At 39.8% G+C, this 15,881-nt stretch overlaps 1 protein-coding gene across 1 annotated transcript; it reads right to left on the bottom strand.

The window, feature by feature from the left end:
• Positions 1-11,834: 11,834 nt before the first annotated feature.
• On the bottom strand, positions 11,835-13,678 carry LOC137738403 (RING-H2 finger protein ATL43-like). Its single transcript, XM_068478040.1, has one exon. The coding sequence runs from the start codon at positions 13,576-13,578 to the stop codon at positions 12,175-12,177; it is 1,404 nt and encodes a 467-aa protein (XP_068334141.1). The 5' UTR covers positions 13,579-13,678; the 3' UTR covers positions 11,835-12,174.
• Positions 13,679-15,881: the final 2,203 nt, after the last annotated feature.

Here is a 15,881-nt window from a genome sequence, read left to right as displayed (position 1 = left end):
AATAAAAACAAATAAACAAAACGACACTAAACACGTAAAACACAACCTAAACCTTCCAACAACCGTCTTAGGGATTTCCAATGCACATGACAAGTTAAAAATCATCATTCTCACAGATTTTAGTCATCTTCACATTTAAGTACATTCTTAATCATAGTCACCATATACTAGTTCACAATTAAGCATTTAAAACCATGTTTTGAATGTAGTAACATGCCTTAGAGAATTTGCTCAATTCCTTTCAAGATATGCACTCAATTTTTACTCAGATTTTCTAACTACACACCCTAATCTAGTCATATGTGAGAAGATTGATGTAAACATGAAAACGACACTCACATATATGTATCACAAAGAACGCAAATTCTGGAGTTAATAATCAAGTTTAGATATGATCTCATGAATGGAATGCTACTACTTAGACGCGAGAACCAGTGACACCATAAGCTCATACCAAGTTCAAACTCCACAAATTGAAATACACAACACTCAAGATAGAAGTCAAGGGTTGTAACGGGGCTTGGGGTATGTGGATAAAGAAGGGATATGGAAAACAAAGGTTCTTAAAGAAATAGTGAGCAAAGCATTTTAATCAACTTAGAATTCACTTTTGAATGAAAACTCAACTTTTGAACAAAAAGGGAGAATTTAGACAATTTACGCCCAGAATTGGTGTTTTGGAACCTTTCTTCAATCACTTATTCTTTTCTCTTTTTTTTTTTTTTTTTTTTTTTTTTTTTTTTTTTTTTTTTTTTCTTTTGAATCTCAAAACAAAAACACTTAAACATTCTCTCCCCCACACTTATTTTCTTTCATAATGTAACTCAAAAGGAATTCAATTAAGTCATGCTCACTATCTTTTAAGAACAAGGGTAAGGACGGTCATATTCTAGGTTAGGTGAAGATAAAGTGGGTAAACAAAGAACATGGGTTAACATGGCTCAACGGGGGTAAAACTTACAACATATACGAAATATGGGAAGCGAGGCTATTTGGCTATGGTGGCAACTACACAACTTCATCTTGATATATGTTATGCAAATCAATAACATGCTTTGAATGAAATGGGCATGAGTTCTAGCATTTGGAACTATATGATGAAACGCCTTCTAAGTAGTAACCAAGCAAAGAATAATGAGATCATGCAACGATTTTAGAAAACAAGAAATCACAGATTATACTCTCCAAAGAACGTTATAGGCTCAAGTCTCTCAGGGTTGTAGCATTTGTTTGAGTTCCTTCCTTCAGGCATGTTACAAAAACCAATTTTTCTTTTATGATTGCATGTGAAGTCATACATTATAACCATAACTAAGCATATACCAAGAGTAAATCAAACTTTTCTCCATGTTTATAACTCTTTTTAACAGTCATGCAATTACAAACCAAATCCTTATCATTGTGTTGGAAGGTGACCTACGACACAAACACACAAAAACAACTTTAAAACAACTCTTTTTGGGTTTTTCAAGACAATTTTTCAAATTTTTATGGGATTTTCGAATTTTTTAGTCAAAACACACTAAAACAGTTTAAAAACATTTTTAAAACAGCAAGGAACAACACTTGAAGTTATGGGTGATAAAATTCAACGAATTTGCATCAACATACTTAGTTACCCCCCCCCACACTTAAATCAAACATTGTCCTCAATGTTTTAAGCATAGATTCACACAAAACATAAGTAAACACACAAACAACAACTAAACATACTAAACATGGCAGAATGTAATTAACAAAGAGAAGAGTTTAGAGACGCAAATCTGGTTATAGAGTGTAAATTCCATCTTCTCCTTGGTAATTGCATTGAGGCTTTTGATCTTTGTGATTCCACAGGCTTACTCTTGAACTGGTTTCTGCCCATCGTTGATTTTCCTTTGTGCTACTTCTTGAACTGGGCAGCAGGATGGTTCTTTTGGTCTCCCCCGAAGGTCTGAGCATACCCTTTTGGTCTGTTTCTTTGTTCAATCTTTCCAATTCGTATTGAAAAGGGTTGGAGGATAACTCAGCCTATGTTTGCCTCCACATGCTTCAATGTATCATTTTCACTTGCCTTACTCGCTCCCCTTTGCAGAAGTGGTCCCTTCTCCGGAAGTGTATCAACCGTTGAAGATGACTACTCGAGAGCAACGCTAGGTAAGCAATCAGGAATAGATTCCAGGCAGTTGGCTCCAGATCGGAAGACTGACTCCAAGTGCCGGCTGATTGCTTCTTTTACTTTGCCATGCGAGTAAGAACAAGGACAAAGAAAAAGACAGGGAAAGAGCATGATATGAGATACTTTTGCTTTTGACCTTGATGATATGAGATACCTTTGCTTTTGAAGAAGCGGTGAATGAATCAGCACACTTCAATCCGCCGTTTCCTCCTGGGTCATCTGTACTCCAGGCATCTGGTATCATCTTTGGGGAAGAAGAAAGAATTGAGTATTTCGAAAGGCTTTGCTGGGAGTGCGCCCTCAGAGGTGAGGGAGAGTTGGGCATTTTCTTCAGGTTTGCCCTGCCATAAAATACGAAGGTCGACATATATAGAGATAATAGCAAGTGGTGGTACTTTTTACCTTTGTCGACAAACGTTTTGATCCCGCAACTCTGGCTTTTTGAAATAGTGGCGCCTCTTCGATCTTTGAATACGCCTCTTCGATTTCTGAGTAGGCGCCCCTTCGATTTCTGAACGACGCCCTTTCGCTTTCTGAACGACACGTGGTAGTGCAGATGCGGCTCCTTTTGACAAAGCTGCACGCGTTTTCTGAAAAGCAGAGAAAGCGTCGCCGGACTTTGCGTTTGTCGGCTAAAGATGTGTAGTTGCGATGATGGCCTCCACGTGCTTTCAGCTTTGTCAGAAATCTTTTGACAAAGCTGAACGCGTCTTCTGAAAAGTCGAGAACGCGTCGCCTTGATTACGCCGGAAATTCCGGCTTTTTGAATTGGTGGACGCGTCGCCTTGGCTTCTTATAGAGCTATCGATCACCGCCAACAAACACACTCTGAAGATTTCCCATTCTTGAAAATCGACTCCGACCCTTTGAAAATTTACTCCATCAACCCCTATCTTTGAACACTTTTGAAAAAATGGCAAACTCATCGAACCTTAGCTTGGAATTGAGCCTTAGCAGTGATACGGGCGCGCCGCGTCAAGGTAACGTATGGCGCCCTTCTTTTTTATCTTCTAACGGTCCTCTTTCAGGTGAAGACTCTGTGATGCAGGACGCCACAACAGCTACAATAGTAGCTAAAAACCTCCTCACTCCAAAAGATAGTAGGCTGCTGTCAGGACGGTCCGATGAGTTGGCCGTTCAAGAGTCCCTCGCACTTAGTGTTCAGTGTGCGAGCTCTGTGTCCAACATGGGCCTACGCCTGCTTGCCCGCTCCCGTCAGGTGGAATCGTTGATGGCAGAGGTGGAAAGACTTAAGCAAGAGATCCAGCAGCTTAAGTACGAGAATAGAAGTTTGCATGTGCTTGCAAATAACTATTCGTCGGGGATGAAGAGGAAGCTTGATGAGCTGCAAGAATCTGAGGGTCGAATTCACAGTGACCGTCAAAGGCTTGCGTCTTATCTCCAGAGGCACCTTTTTCCTGGGTCATCCAGCGCTTGGCCAAGTATTGAGGCCTGGAATGCTCTAGCTCCGATGCCTCCCGCTCCGATGCCTTCCGCTTCGATGCCTCCCGCTTCTATGCCTCCCGCTTCTGCGCCTTCCGCTTCTGCGCCTCGTAGTGGGACTTCACGCAAACAACCTTTGTGAAGCACCACCTTTCTCCATGTTTAGTATCTTTCTTTTTTTCTTTTTTTTTTTTTTTTTTTTATTAACATAAATAAAATCAAACGGCATGGAATTGGTCCTTGAATGGAAGGTGATAATTGAAGTGAACCGGCATTGGTTTGAATTCTAGTGTAGGTGCCTGATTCAAAAAAAATAGCAAGTTAGTATAAAATCTAATGGAATTTGGAAAAAAATACTTACTTGTTTTGTCCGACAAGAACTCAATGACAAATACCACTCCTTTGAAAGTTTCAGGGATATTGGACTTGGCCAGATTGCAAGTGATGGTTATTACTTGTCCAATGTCATCAAATTTAACTTCTTTGGATTTTGTGGTTTCAAGAACGTCCTCTTTGATGGATTCATGACATTCCCTACTTGTCACCTTTGGAAGGGCTTCCAAGATGTCTTTTTCACCTTCTTCTTCCTTGGAAGTCATGAAATTTGGAACAACCATACCTGTATTAGATGGCATAGGAGCAATAGGAGCCTCCGGTAAAGGTGTTTCCACCCTTTCCGTGGGTTGGGTGTATTCCTCTTCCTTGTGATTTGATTTTGATGGTTGAGGGTCCGTTCCAACCTCCTTGTCACTTCTCAACATGATTTCCTTGGCAGTTTCAAATTCTCCCTTCTGATTTGCAATGGTTGAACTAGGGAGTTCGCCTTGGTCGCAAAATTGTCCTTCGAACTCCGCTATCTGCCCAATTTGCTTTTCCAGAGTAGTAAGTAATTGAAAAATCGTATCATTATCATTTGAATTACCTACATTACTTTGGGCAGGTTGTGGTGGCTGCATAGGCGTTGAATAGAACTCCTCATACGGCTGCCAATATCCTTCTTGTTGAGCCTCATTGTCTTGATTTTGTAAGCCCTGCACCAAACAAATTAATTCATCAAGCTTTTGGTTATAATTTATTGACGAACTTAAATTTGGTTGGGCATATTGAATATGAGGTTGTGGTGGCTGCCAATATCCTCCTTGTTGAGCATTTTGAGGTTCCCACCACATAGAGTTTGAATGATCACTCCAATCCGAATTGTAAGTATTGGAAAACACGTTATTCCTTGATTGAAGATTAAATATATCAACTCTTTGCATTTGGGACCTTTCCATGAGTTGTGACAAAAGAGAAGCATTATCAAGTGCCATCTTGTTCTTAACAAACAAAACACAAATAAAAAAAAAAAAACTAAATCTAAAAGACAATACAGAAACAAACAATCCAAGGGATTAGCAAATTTTCTAATCCCCGGCAACGGCGCCAAAATTTGATGCGAGATTTATACGCACACAAATTAAACCCTCTTTTTATCAATTGTAGTATAGGTGCAAGTAGGGATCGTTCTGGACCGGGGATTAGGAGGGATTGTTAATCACTTGGATTTGACTTAAAAACGTAAAAACATAATATAAAACACTAAACTAGACTCAAAGAATGTAAAACTAAACTTTAAAACACTAAAACAAATCAAAAGACTCAAAATGCTTTTAAAAACACAAACTAAAATGCTATACTAAACTCGAAGAATTCAAAACTAAAAATAAGAAAGATTAAGACTAAGACTTAAACGAAATATGGGGGGATTGATTTTGGACGAATTTAAACTAAAATGGAAAGATTGTAAAGAAAACAAATTGTAAATATAAAATTGACGGAAATGAATGGATGGTATGGCTAGCTAAGGGGTTCTTCTCCACACATGTTACACTTGCATAATAAAAAGATTTCCAATTGCATTTCAATAAATTATGAAACTCATCACCCCGGGTTAATTAGGTCCGCTTAAATTAACCGTCAAGTTTTCCTTAAGTTAATGAATTGGATGATTGCATACGACAACCCAAAGCATTCCCCACAAGTTCCCTACATGAATTGCATAATAGAGATACAAGCAAGAATCATTAAGTTCTTTGAAAACTATAAGTGTTGACGAGGCATTCGTTACTATGGAATACGCATGAAACTTATGCCAAGAATTCGTTTAACGCGATTGTTTATAAGCAACCTCCACTACTTGTGAATATAAGTTCATAACGATTAGGTGAAACTCACTTATATTCTAGCGTCATATTCATGAATGAAAATTAAGCGTGCACTCTCAATAAACATACATAAATAGGTTATCAATCAAATAGTTAAACAAATTGAATTCACAACTTATGAAACGCAATTAGAAGTAATCAAATCAAAATGCAAGCATAAACATTTATTTCGAATTACCCCCTAGCTAAAGGGGGATTAGTTCTTCATAACATTGAAATCAAAGAAACACCTAAACATTCCAACAACTCAAACTTGAATTGTATGAACGTTTAGGCACTCTTCTCTTCCATTCCTCATACGTACAAAACAAAGAGAATTAAAATGAAACATTGAAATCAAAGAATCACCTAAACATTCCAACAACTCAAACTTGAATTGTATGAACGTTTAGGTCCTCTTCTCTTCCTCGTTATTGTAGCATAAGGTCTAAGGTGAGGTTTGGGGGATTATGGAAATGGTAGAGGAGTGGTTTGGAGGGTTGGGAAGTGGTGGAAATGGAAAGATGGTTTTGGATTCTAAGGGGACTCACGGCAAAGAGAAGGAATGGAAGTGTTTGTGGTGTGTTGTGTTGTGAATGAGATGTTCTTGAATGAATGAATGCAAGGGTATTTATAGGAGTAGTGGAGGGAACATATGGTTGTTTGTTTAAGATGCAAGTGGCTAATTAATGATGGAAAAGTATGTGATTTAAAGGATGCAAAGTGAATGAATCATGAATCATTGTGGATGAAAGGTGGAAGTGCATGTGTAGATGCAATAAATAATGCATGTAGGGTTAGGAAATAATGAAGAAATGCATGTGAGTTAAAGAGGGAGAATGTGGTGAAATGATGAAGTAGGAAGGTGGAAATGCATGTGAGATGTTTGGAAAGGAATAAAGAATGAATGGTGGAAATGTGAGTGAATGATGTGCATGTGTGAGAATGCATGTGGAATTAAGAGGAGTATGGAAGTGAAATAAATGAATGATATGTTAAGTGATAAGTGAATGATATGTGGTGAGTGATAAGTGAATGGTTTGATAAGTGATAAATGAATTAGTTTAAAGGGCTAGGGTTTAAGTACATAGAATGGGCCTAAAATAGGTTGGTTTGTATGGCATAATGTGTTTGATTGGGCTAGAGCCATTGTTTTGTGTCTTCAAGTGCATACAAGGCCTTCAAATTCGTCCATCCTCTTGGCTCCATGGATAAGCTATCCAATCCATGCCCAAAAATGCTCCAAATGGCCTCAAAATGCACTTTCTTGCTCCCTAGGCCCCTAGAACCTGAAAACACACAAAAGAAGCATAAAGGACTAAAATAACGAGAGAAACATAACGTAAATGCACGAGAACAAGCCATTTAAGTCGCATGAATATGCTCCTATCAGAAAGTCTGGTTAATTGACTCACTATTCCATCATTCAAGCTTTCCAGCTAACTTGGGTACAACCCTCAAGGAGTAAATTTCAACTATGCATAAAAATGTCTAGAGGTGAATTGTTAAGAGATACAGGGTAAGTTTGATAATACAAAAAACAATGCACAAAGCAGTATTTAGCACATACATTCCTAATGAAGCATCTGAGTTATCAACATATGAAGCATCAAGAATCTTGAGGGCATTCCACACCTATTTCCATAGAAATTGACAATCTAGAATCATGATAAATTTATTAAAATGTAGTAGTACAACAGAAGTGTGTGTGTGATTCAGGATGTGACAATTGTAAATCACGTAACAAGCTTTGCAGCCATGTAAGTGTGCAACATGTCCCTATCATTGCTCTATATTCAGCTTTCGTTTAGGAAAAAGAGATAGTCATTTGCCTCTTCGTTCTCCATGTCATTAAAGAGGTCCCGAGGAACACACAATAGCCGATAGCAAACCTTCGAATAATCGGGCAGCTAACCCAATTTGAGTCGCAGAATGCACTCAACTTCAGGTTGTCCTCGGTTGAAAGTAGAAGTCCTTGTCCATGTGCACATTTGAGATATTTGAGTACACGTAAAGTTGTCTGCATATATGGTTTACAAGGCTCGTGCATAAACCTGCTTAAGACATGTACAACATACATAATATCATGCCTTGTGATAGTGAAATAGATTAAGTGACCTACCAATCACCCATTAAGACGGATCCTTGAGTATTTCTCCAGAGTCAAGCTTGGTTCCTTGCTCCGGAGACAGGACGTGCACCTAATATGCCACCATCTTTGAGAATGTCAAGATTGTACTTCCTTCAAGAAATGCAAATACCTTTCTTTGAATGGGAAACCTCAATCCCACAAAAAAAAAATAATAATAAATAAAAAAGAAAAAAGAAAAGCTTCAAATCTCTAAGATCCTTAATACAAAAACGAGTATGAAGAAATTTCTTAAAGGACCTTATAACCTTTTCATCATTTCTGGTGATCAATATATCATCAATGTAGATCAATAAAACTGTGAAATGTGTACCTTGCTTTCGCGTGACTAATGAGTAATTGACCTTTGATTGAATAAAGCCAGCAGCTTTAACAGCTTCTATAAATTTTGCAAACCATTGACAGTTTGGATATGTGAAAACCACGCCAGTGGAAGATTACTTGCACAAAAGGTGTTAACGGCTGGATACTACTGGCTTACCATGAGATAAGACGCTTTGGATTGCACCTAGACTTGTGAGAAATGCCAAAGGTACGCACCCATGAACCATGAACACGCATATGAACTTAGCACTTTAATTGGGGCATGGCCTTTCATGCAATTGGTCATTGATCTTGTCATTCCATTAAAGAAGCTCAAGGAACAAAGAGTATATAATAATGGTAACATATTATTTCTCCAAAAAGATAGGCATAATGTATGTCCAGAATCACACGGCGACGGTCAAGTTCTTCGTTTAGAAGAATGTCATCTGTCATTTCAGAATTTCCCACACCATACTCACAATCTAGAATCAGCCAAGTGGTGGCTTTGAACTTTGACCCTAAGTACGATTACTTCTATCTTGGACCAGCGTGCTAAGTCAAGTACGCTTTGCGACACCATGTGTCTAAACAGGTCCAAAGAAGACATCCTGACTAGGAAATCCTCAAGAGGAGTTTTATTCCAAAAGAACTTTTGATATCCAAAAAAATGCCTTTACCAAGTCATCTAAATGTAGTCTGATTGGAAATGCTCAGGTCCGATGCATAGGGTCTAGCAAAAGGATTCCAAAGGTGTTTACAACTCATTTGCAAGCGACCAATTCTTTAATAAACTTTCATCTAAGATTCACTAAGAACGAACACATAATTCGGAATAGGAAGGAAACCCCTTCTTGGTGATAGCGCGACAATAAAAATCCTCATTCCTAGGGCAAGGTGAACAAACAAATAAACAACATTTTAATTGAAGAGAAAATGACATATCCATTGAAATGCCGGAGGCCATTCCGAACAAATTTCTTCACTTTCTAATCCTTAATTCTACAAATGCACTATGGCAAGTTCAGAGTAAAAGATTTCTTATAGGCTTAGTACTCGATGTCAGAGTAAGGTGATATTTTGATTATTGCAGTGAAAATCTTTACAAGCACCAAGTTTGAGAGGTGATGTTTCTCCGGATCAATGTTACCTAGGGGCTTTGCCCCGGCCCTACAAGCTTGCTTGTATTTCACTCTATTATTCATTACTCTGAAGTTAGATTACTTTGAAAAAATTAGTTGAATTAAAGTTTCATTTTGCCATTAAGAAGTAAAGGATTAAAAGTTTCAAGTGCTTTATTCTAACAAGATCAATGACTTGAATAAAGTGGAATTTAATACAAAGGTGTAAACACATGTTTATTATCAAAGTCCCATGAATAGGGCAAAAAGAGTAGAATTCTTAGGGAGAGACAATGCCTTTACCCGTGGCACGAAAATTTTCCCAAGGGTGCTACTTTCTACCAGGCAGTGGTGCTTGTTATCCAGCTCGTTCGAACTTAGAGAACACCAAGAGGGATCTAATAAAGAAGGACCTTCTCAAGAATTTCAACACTATGCTCAAGTTGAACCCATATGAGAAAATTGTGAGGAGTATATCGTTTTTGGTTATGGAGCAAAGTGTGGAGGCCTTAAGGGAAGAAGAGTCTATTATTGAAATGTTACGGTTCATCCTTGTTTCACTTAATCTTTTTTGACAAAGGTAAACAAGGATGTGGCAAGTTCCTTGGCTACATATCCTAATCATTGAAGGCTCAAAGTGGAGATTGGGTTTGAAAATTGAGGGACGAAAGAAACAAAGGGGATCCATGTTGAAACTCAAAAGAAGGGACTTGGAAAAATAAAGTCAAGTCTGAGGTATTTAAAGAAGAGCTACTGAGTAATCTCATCGTCAAATTTAGAAAGCCTCGCTTAGAGATTTGCGCGTACGAAAGTTGAAGCTACTCAGAGATGCAAAAAGCCATTTCTTGTTATTTCGTGCACAAGCAACATGACGTCCCTCATCATTACTGTCTATGCACCACAGTTCTCGAGGTTGCACGTCTGAATTTGGAATGTCAAAAATGACGCAGGTTACAAAATCGAGATGCCATGTGTTAGAAAAGTTTGAAACGGCACATATTCCAATTTACTCTAAAAGACATGATCCTTGGATAACTATCAATTCTCAAGAAAAACAAGTCATTTTCAGATACATAGTTATGGACAATTGTGAGACCATAATTTTTCAAGGCTAGAATAAGGCAGATCAGAATACGAATACTTCGAACGTCTGGTCATGAACTCAACAGCTTCTCCAGCAGAGATGCTTAGACGGAGCATCGACGCCACCATCATTTTGTTTCAAAGCATTCGGCGAAGTCCGACAACTTCACTGAGATTGACCATGTTTGTTCCGCAAGACACAGGAACCTAATCCAAAAAGGAATCAACAGGTTTCCTATATTCTTAGAGTCCTTACAACCTAAAAATTGGTATGCTCCGCAAGTAATCATGCTCCTAAGAGGAAGTCATATCTACTTCCCAGATATCATCTCGGATTCTTTCGGTTTAATATGGATTTCATATCCTAAAAGGTTTCTATCTCAACTAGTATAAATACACCCTTCTAAGGTTGATCTTTGGTAACAAAATTATTGCTCACTTATCCACTTGTCTACAGCTTGAGTCACATAATATTGCTTACTAACTTGACTATCAAAGAGTCTTTAGCCGGCGCATACTACCAGTTATTTGTTCTTTTACAGGTAAATAGATTTATACATCTTTCACCATATATGGCGTTGCGCGAATTTGATTTCAACAGTCACGAAATGGGAAGCACCAGAGAAAGAAAAATCTAACATATCCAAAATTGGAGCAACCTGCGACGACTCTAAAATTTGCCTATACAACCTCCATTACATCCCAATATTGAAGATACTTAAAGAGTACTATTTTCTTTAGAGCTATTTTCGTGACAATTCAGATGGATACACTTAAGAACACAATGTTGTCAGACTCTACTAACCATGAAAATCTTATGCCACGGGAAAAATTCAATGAAATCCTAGACAAATATATTTTAATATGAAAATATTGTTTATAAAGAGTTGGAAATTAAAATATGGGCTCTAGAATATTTTAAACTGAAAAAGAATTGAAGAGTTAATTGAAGTGTGGGTCGAAGAGGAGAAATTTTTCCAAGTGCCGGGAACACCATGACACATGGTGTTCCCTCACACATTAGGATTTGACATCTTGGATATCCTTCAATTTTATATTTCAATAAATAAATAAAACTAAATCCTAATGTGTGAGGGAACACCATATGTCATGGTGTTCCCGGCACTTGGAAAAATTTCTCGAAGAGACAAAACTGTAAAACAGTATAAAAGTGTCAATGCTTTAGCAAATTATACATTTAAAAGAAATTTTTGCTATGCTTTCGTATAAAAGTTAATTAATCAAAACAACTCCAACGATGAAGATTATTTAAAAATAGGAGAATACTTTTCGTAATTGAATCTCAAACCACAAGAACTTTAAAGTCTCGTGTAACATTTGTGATAAAAAGAAGCTTTGCTATATATTCAGATCAAAGAGAAAAACAAGTGCTTGTATGTACAATTGGAGCAAAAACAAAAGAAACTGGCAAGAACCCCGTATCACAAAAAGTGCACGTGTCATTTCGTTAACCGTGATTGTCTGGAATATCTATCCCTCTACTCGTGTGTCTAGTCTAATGTCTCCCAGTGTTTCACACCTCCATCCCTTCTACCAATATAAAATAGAAAACGAAAATTACAATTTCACACCATCGGTGAACAAAAATAAAAAATATTTTGGAAGGTAGTGAACTGGCTTCCCTTCAGTTCTCTTTGGCGCCTTCTGAGTAACTCCATAAAAAATAAACAAATAAACAACTAAATTTAAAACAAAAAAATAACCTGAAAAATGCTAGCAAATGGGCGGTGGAGCAGTGGGAGTGGGAATAGTAGTACGCTCCGTCCGTATCGCCGATCGCGAGAGAGAAGAAACCCAGGCCAGCCACCTGGCCACAAGCTTGAGCTGTCGTTGTTGTTGTTGTTCCTGTTGGCTCTCATTGCCCCCCGTGGCTCTGTTCGAAAACCTGCTCAGGCCCGTGATTTCCAACACGCTTCTTGAATTTATTACGCTCCCGCCGCCGCCGCTGCCACCGCCACCGCCACCACCACAGCTCCATGATCTCCTGTTCCCATCAATCCCTCCGGGCCCTCCTCCTGCCGCGGGCCCCGCAATCACCTGCTGCCCATTACTCTTCTCATTCTGCTGCGCCCGCTGACGTGTCATGCCCTCGCTCATGATCATTTCCGACCGTAGATACAGAAGATCCGACGGCAGTACGTCGCTCCATCTCTGCTGGAGCCCACCGGGACCAGACCCCGACCCGGTAGGAGACACGATGATCTGGTGCTCCAACCTCGTACTGTCTTGACCCAACAGGAGTCCATCTTTTCTGGGTCGGTCGAAGCATCCGACGGTGGCCGGCTCGCTCTTCATTCGGATTGCTGTCCAGCTGTCCAGCGACCTCCGAAACGACCACGTTTGGGTTTGATGATGTCCCCGTCTGTGTTCTCCGGCGAACGAGTGCCGCCCCGAAATCCGACGAAAAACCGGGTCGTTCTCGATCTCCAAAACGACATCGCTATTCTTCGGATGCAACAGCTTTGCGGCGTCGTCGACTAAGAGGACGTCTTCGGGGTCGACCCGGTACCGGCAGAGCGGGCAGGTGGAGTGGGCGTCGAGCCACGTATCGACGCACTCGACGTGGAACGCGTGTTTGCATTTTGGCAGGAGACGGAGGACCTCGGTTTGGTCGAACCGGGTCAGGCAGACCGCGCACTCGAGCCCGTCCTTGTGGCCGCGAAGGGACCTGAAGCGGAACACTGGTAGGGACTCGACGATGGAGCGGTCAATGCCGGAGTTTTTACGTGGGGCGGGTCCGGTGGGTCCGGAATTGGAGTTAGAGCCGACGATAACTAGACCACCGCGCTTGCAGTGCTTGGCGTAGAGGAGAATAAGGAAGACGACGGAGAAGACGGTGGTGAGAACGGCGACGGTTATGGCTATGCTCGGCCGGAGAGAGGAGGACCTGGTGGGGCCCGCGTTGTTGGGTTGAAGAGGATGGGGCGGTGAGGGAGATGGGTTGACAGAGCTGGCAATGTCGCCGAAGCCGGGGGTGGAGAGATGGGAATCTGCTGCTGCTGCGTGTGGGTGCGCGCGAGTGGGTTTGGTGAGAAAAGAGAGGAGGAGGGTGGGGAGGAGGAGGAGGAAGAAGGTGGCGGGGGTGGTGGGCTTGAAAAAAGGAAAGAGGAGGCCCATTTTTCTGTTTTTATTTTTTATTTTTTTTATTGTGTGTGTGTGTGTGTGTATGAGGCGGGAGTGGCAGCAGGAGGCGGAGGGAGGGAAGAATCTTGGCGGCGTGAGGACGAGAGAGTCTGTAGTTTTGTAGGCGCAAAAGGAGGAGGGGCTTCTTTCTTGAGATTCTTGCCCAAACATACAACCAAAATTAAACCTGACAATTGCATATGTCGATATCTATGGGCTGGTTTAGATATGCTTTCCAAATAACTGAAATCACTTTTTAGAGAAAATATTTTTAAGTTCCAAAAGTACGCACCAGTTATGTGCTTCTTTCAAGCACTTTAAGTGCTTTTCTAGGATTTGCTTACATTTTTACTAAGGATTGGTTCCAAAAATATTTTTACCAAAAACGCTTTCAATTATTTTGAAAGCACATCTAAACAAGTTCTATATCTCTATTATTTCTAACTAAAACTATATCATCATTAATGCATTTATTTCATCTTCCTTTCTTTGGATAATGCTAGGGATATTATTAAGGTAAATTACACAAAAATACCTCAACTATTGGTCTAACGATACTTTCATACCTCATCTTTTAAAAATGACAATGTCATACCTCGTCTTACGAATTTGTGCCAATATCAGACCTCCGTCAGTTTTTCTGTTACTTTTTCGTTAAATGCTGACATGACCAGAGACAAAACCCACTCCCTAATCCAACTGGATTAAAAAATAATTAAATATATTTTAATAATTAAATATTCAAAAATTTAAAAACTAAAAAAAACAAAAAATGGCCTACGGGATCCGGCCTTCCCTTCCACCCGCACCAACCATTTTTCTTCTTCTCTTCGACAACCACCAAACCCTTCCCTGTCCCCCCAACCTTCCTCTGCCACCCTCTTTCTTTCTTCTCTCACTCCTCTTTCTGGGATGCGGTCTCCCTCCTCCATCCCTCTCCCCACATGCACTTGTCCTTCCCTCACCACCACCTCCCAACCCGACCCATCCCTCCCCTAGTCCCTCCATACCCAACCTTCCTTCACCACCCCACCGCCGCCTCTCTTCCTCCATCTTCACCACCTTACTGAAGAAACCAAAAAAATCAAGCCCACACCCAGATCCCACACCAAAATAAAAAATAAATAAAAAAAACAAAAAACAAAAATACTAAACTCACACCCAGATCTCCTTCCCCTCCTACACACACATCACCCTCCTACCTTTTCTCCACCCAGCCCATCCTCTGACCTCTCTCCTCTGTCTGATTCGTCGTCGACCCCACACCTCCTCTAACCTCTCTCCTCCTTTCGACCTCTCAATTTCCTCCTCCTCTTAGCCGTCAAAACCCTAATGTCCTTCCCACCTCCGCTCTCTTCGCCTTCAGACCCTCCTTCTCCTCCCTCTCTTCATTGCTCTCCTCCTCGACACCAGTGGTTGCAGAGAGAATAGGGAGTTAGAGTGGGAGAGAGATGCGGAAGAAGATAAAAAGAAGAAAGAGAAAAGGATTGGTCGGCGCTGGTGGCTGTAGAGAGAAGAAGGAGTTAGAGTGGGAGAGAGATGCGGAAGAAGATAAAAAGAAGAAAGAGAAAAGGGTTGGTTGGCGCCGGTGGTTGTAGAGAGAAGAGGGAGTTATAGTGGGAGAGAGATGCAGGAGAAGATAAAGAGAGAGAGAGAGAGAGAGAGAGATAAGGGTTGGTGCGAGTGGAAGAAAGGAAGGCCCGCATCCCTAGTCATTTTTAATTTGTTTAGTTTTTTAATTTTAAATTTTTTTTTAAATTTTTGAATATTTAATTATTAAAAATATCTTTCTTTTTTTTTTTAATCCAGTTGGATTAGTGAGTGGGTCCTGTCTCTGGCCACGTCAGCATTTAACAGAAAAAGTAACAGAAAAACTGACGGAGGTCTGACATTGACACAAATTCCTAAGATAAGGTATGACATTGTCATTTAAAAAAAAAAAATGAGAGTATGAAAGTGTTGTCAGACTAATAGTTAAGGTAGTTTTTGGTCATTTACCCTAAATTTTGAGTAATGTTGGAGAGACTCAATTTGTAGACTAAATTTTGTAAACTAAATGACATAGAAGTTGATGATTGGAGTATTACTTAATCGTTGATAAACGTGCTTATTTTTTATTGTTAACACCTCATTTGATTTGCTAATTTAGTCTACAAATGTAGTCCCTTTAGCATTACTCTTAAAATTTCAAGAGTAATGCTAGAGAGATTAGATTTGTAGACTAAATTTTGTAAAATAAATAACATGGAAGTTAATGATTAGATTATTATTTAAACTTCGATAAATGTGTTCATTCC

The sequence above is a fragment of the Pyrus communis genome, chromosome 6 (genome assembly GCF_963583255.1).
Source record: "Pyrus communis chromosome 6, drPyrComm1.1, whole genome shotgun sequence".
In the NCBI taxonomy this organism is placed as follows: Eukaryota; Viridiplantae; Streptophyta; class Magnoliopsida; order Rosales; family Rosaceae; genus Pyrus; species Pyrus communis.
The sequence above is the reverse complement of the archived record's forward strand: the minus strand, read 5'-3'. Positions and strand labels throughout refer to the sequence as shown.

Bases quoted from the DNA above. Each gene is read 5' to 3' on its own strand.
- LOC137738403 (XM_068478040.1), bottom strand. From the start codon at position 13,578: ATGGGCCTCCTCTTTCCTTTTTTCAAGCCCACCACCCCCGCCACCTTC.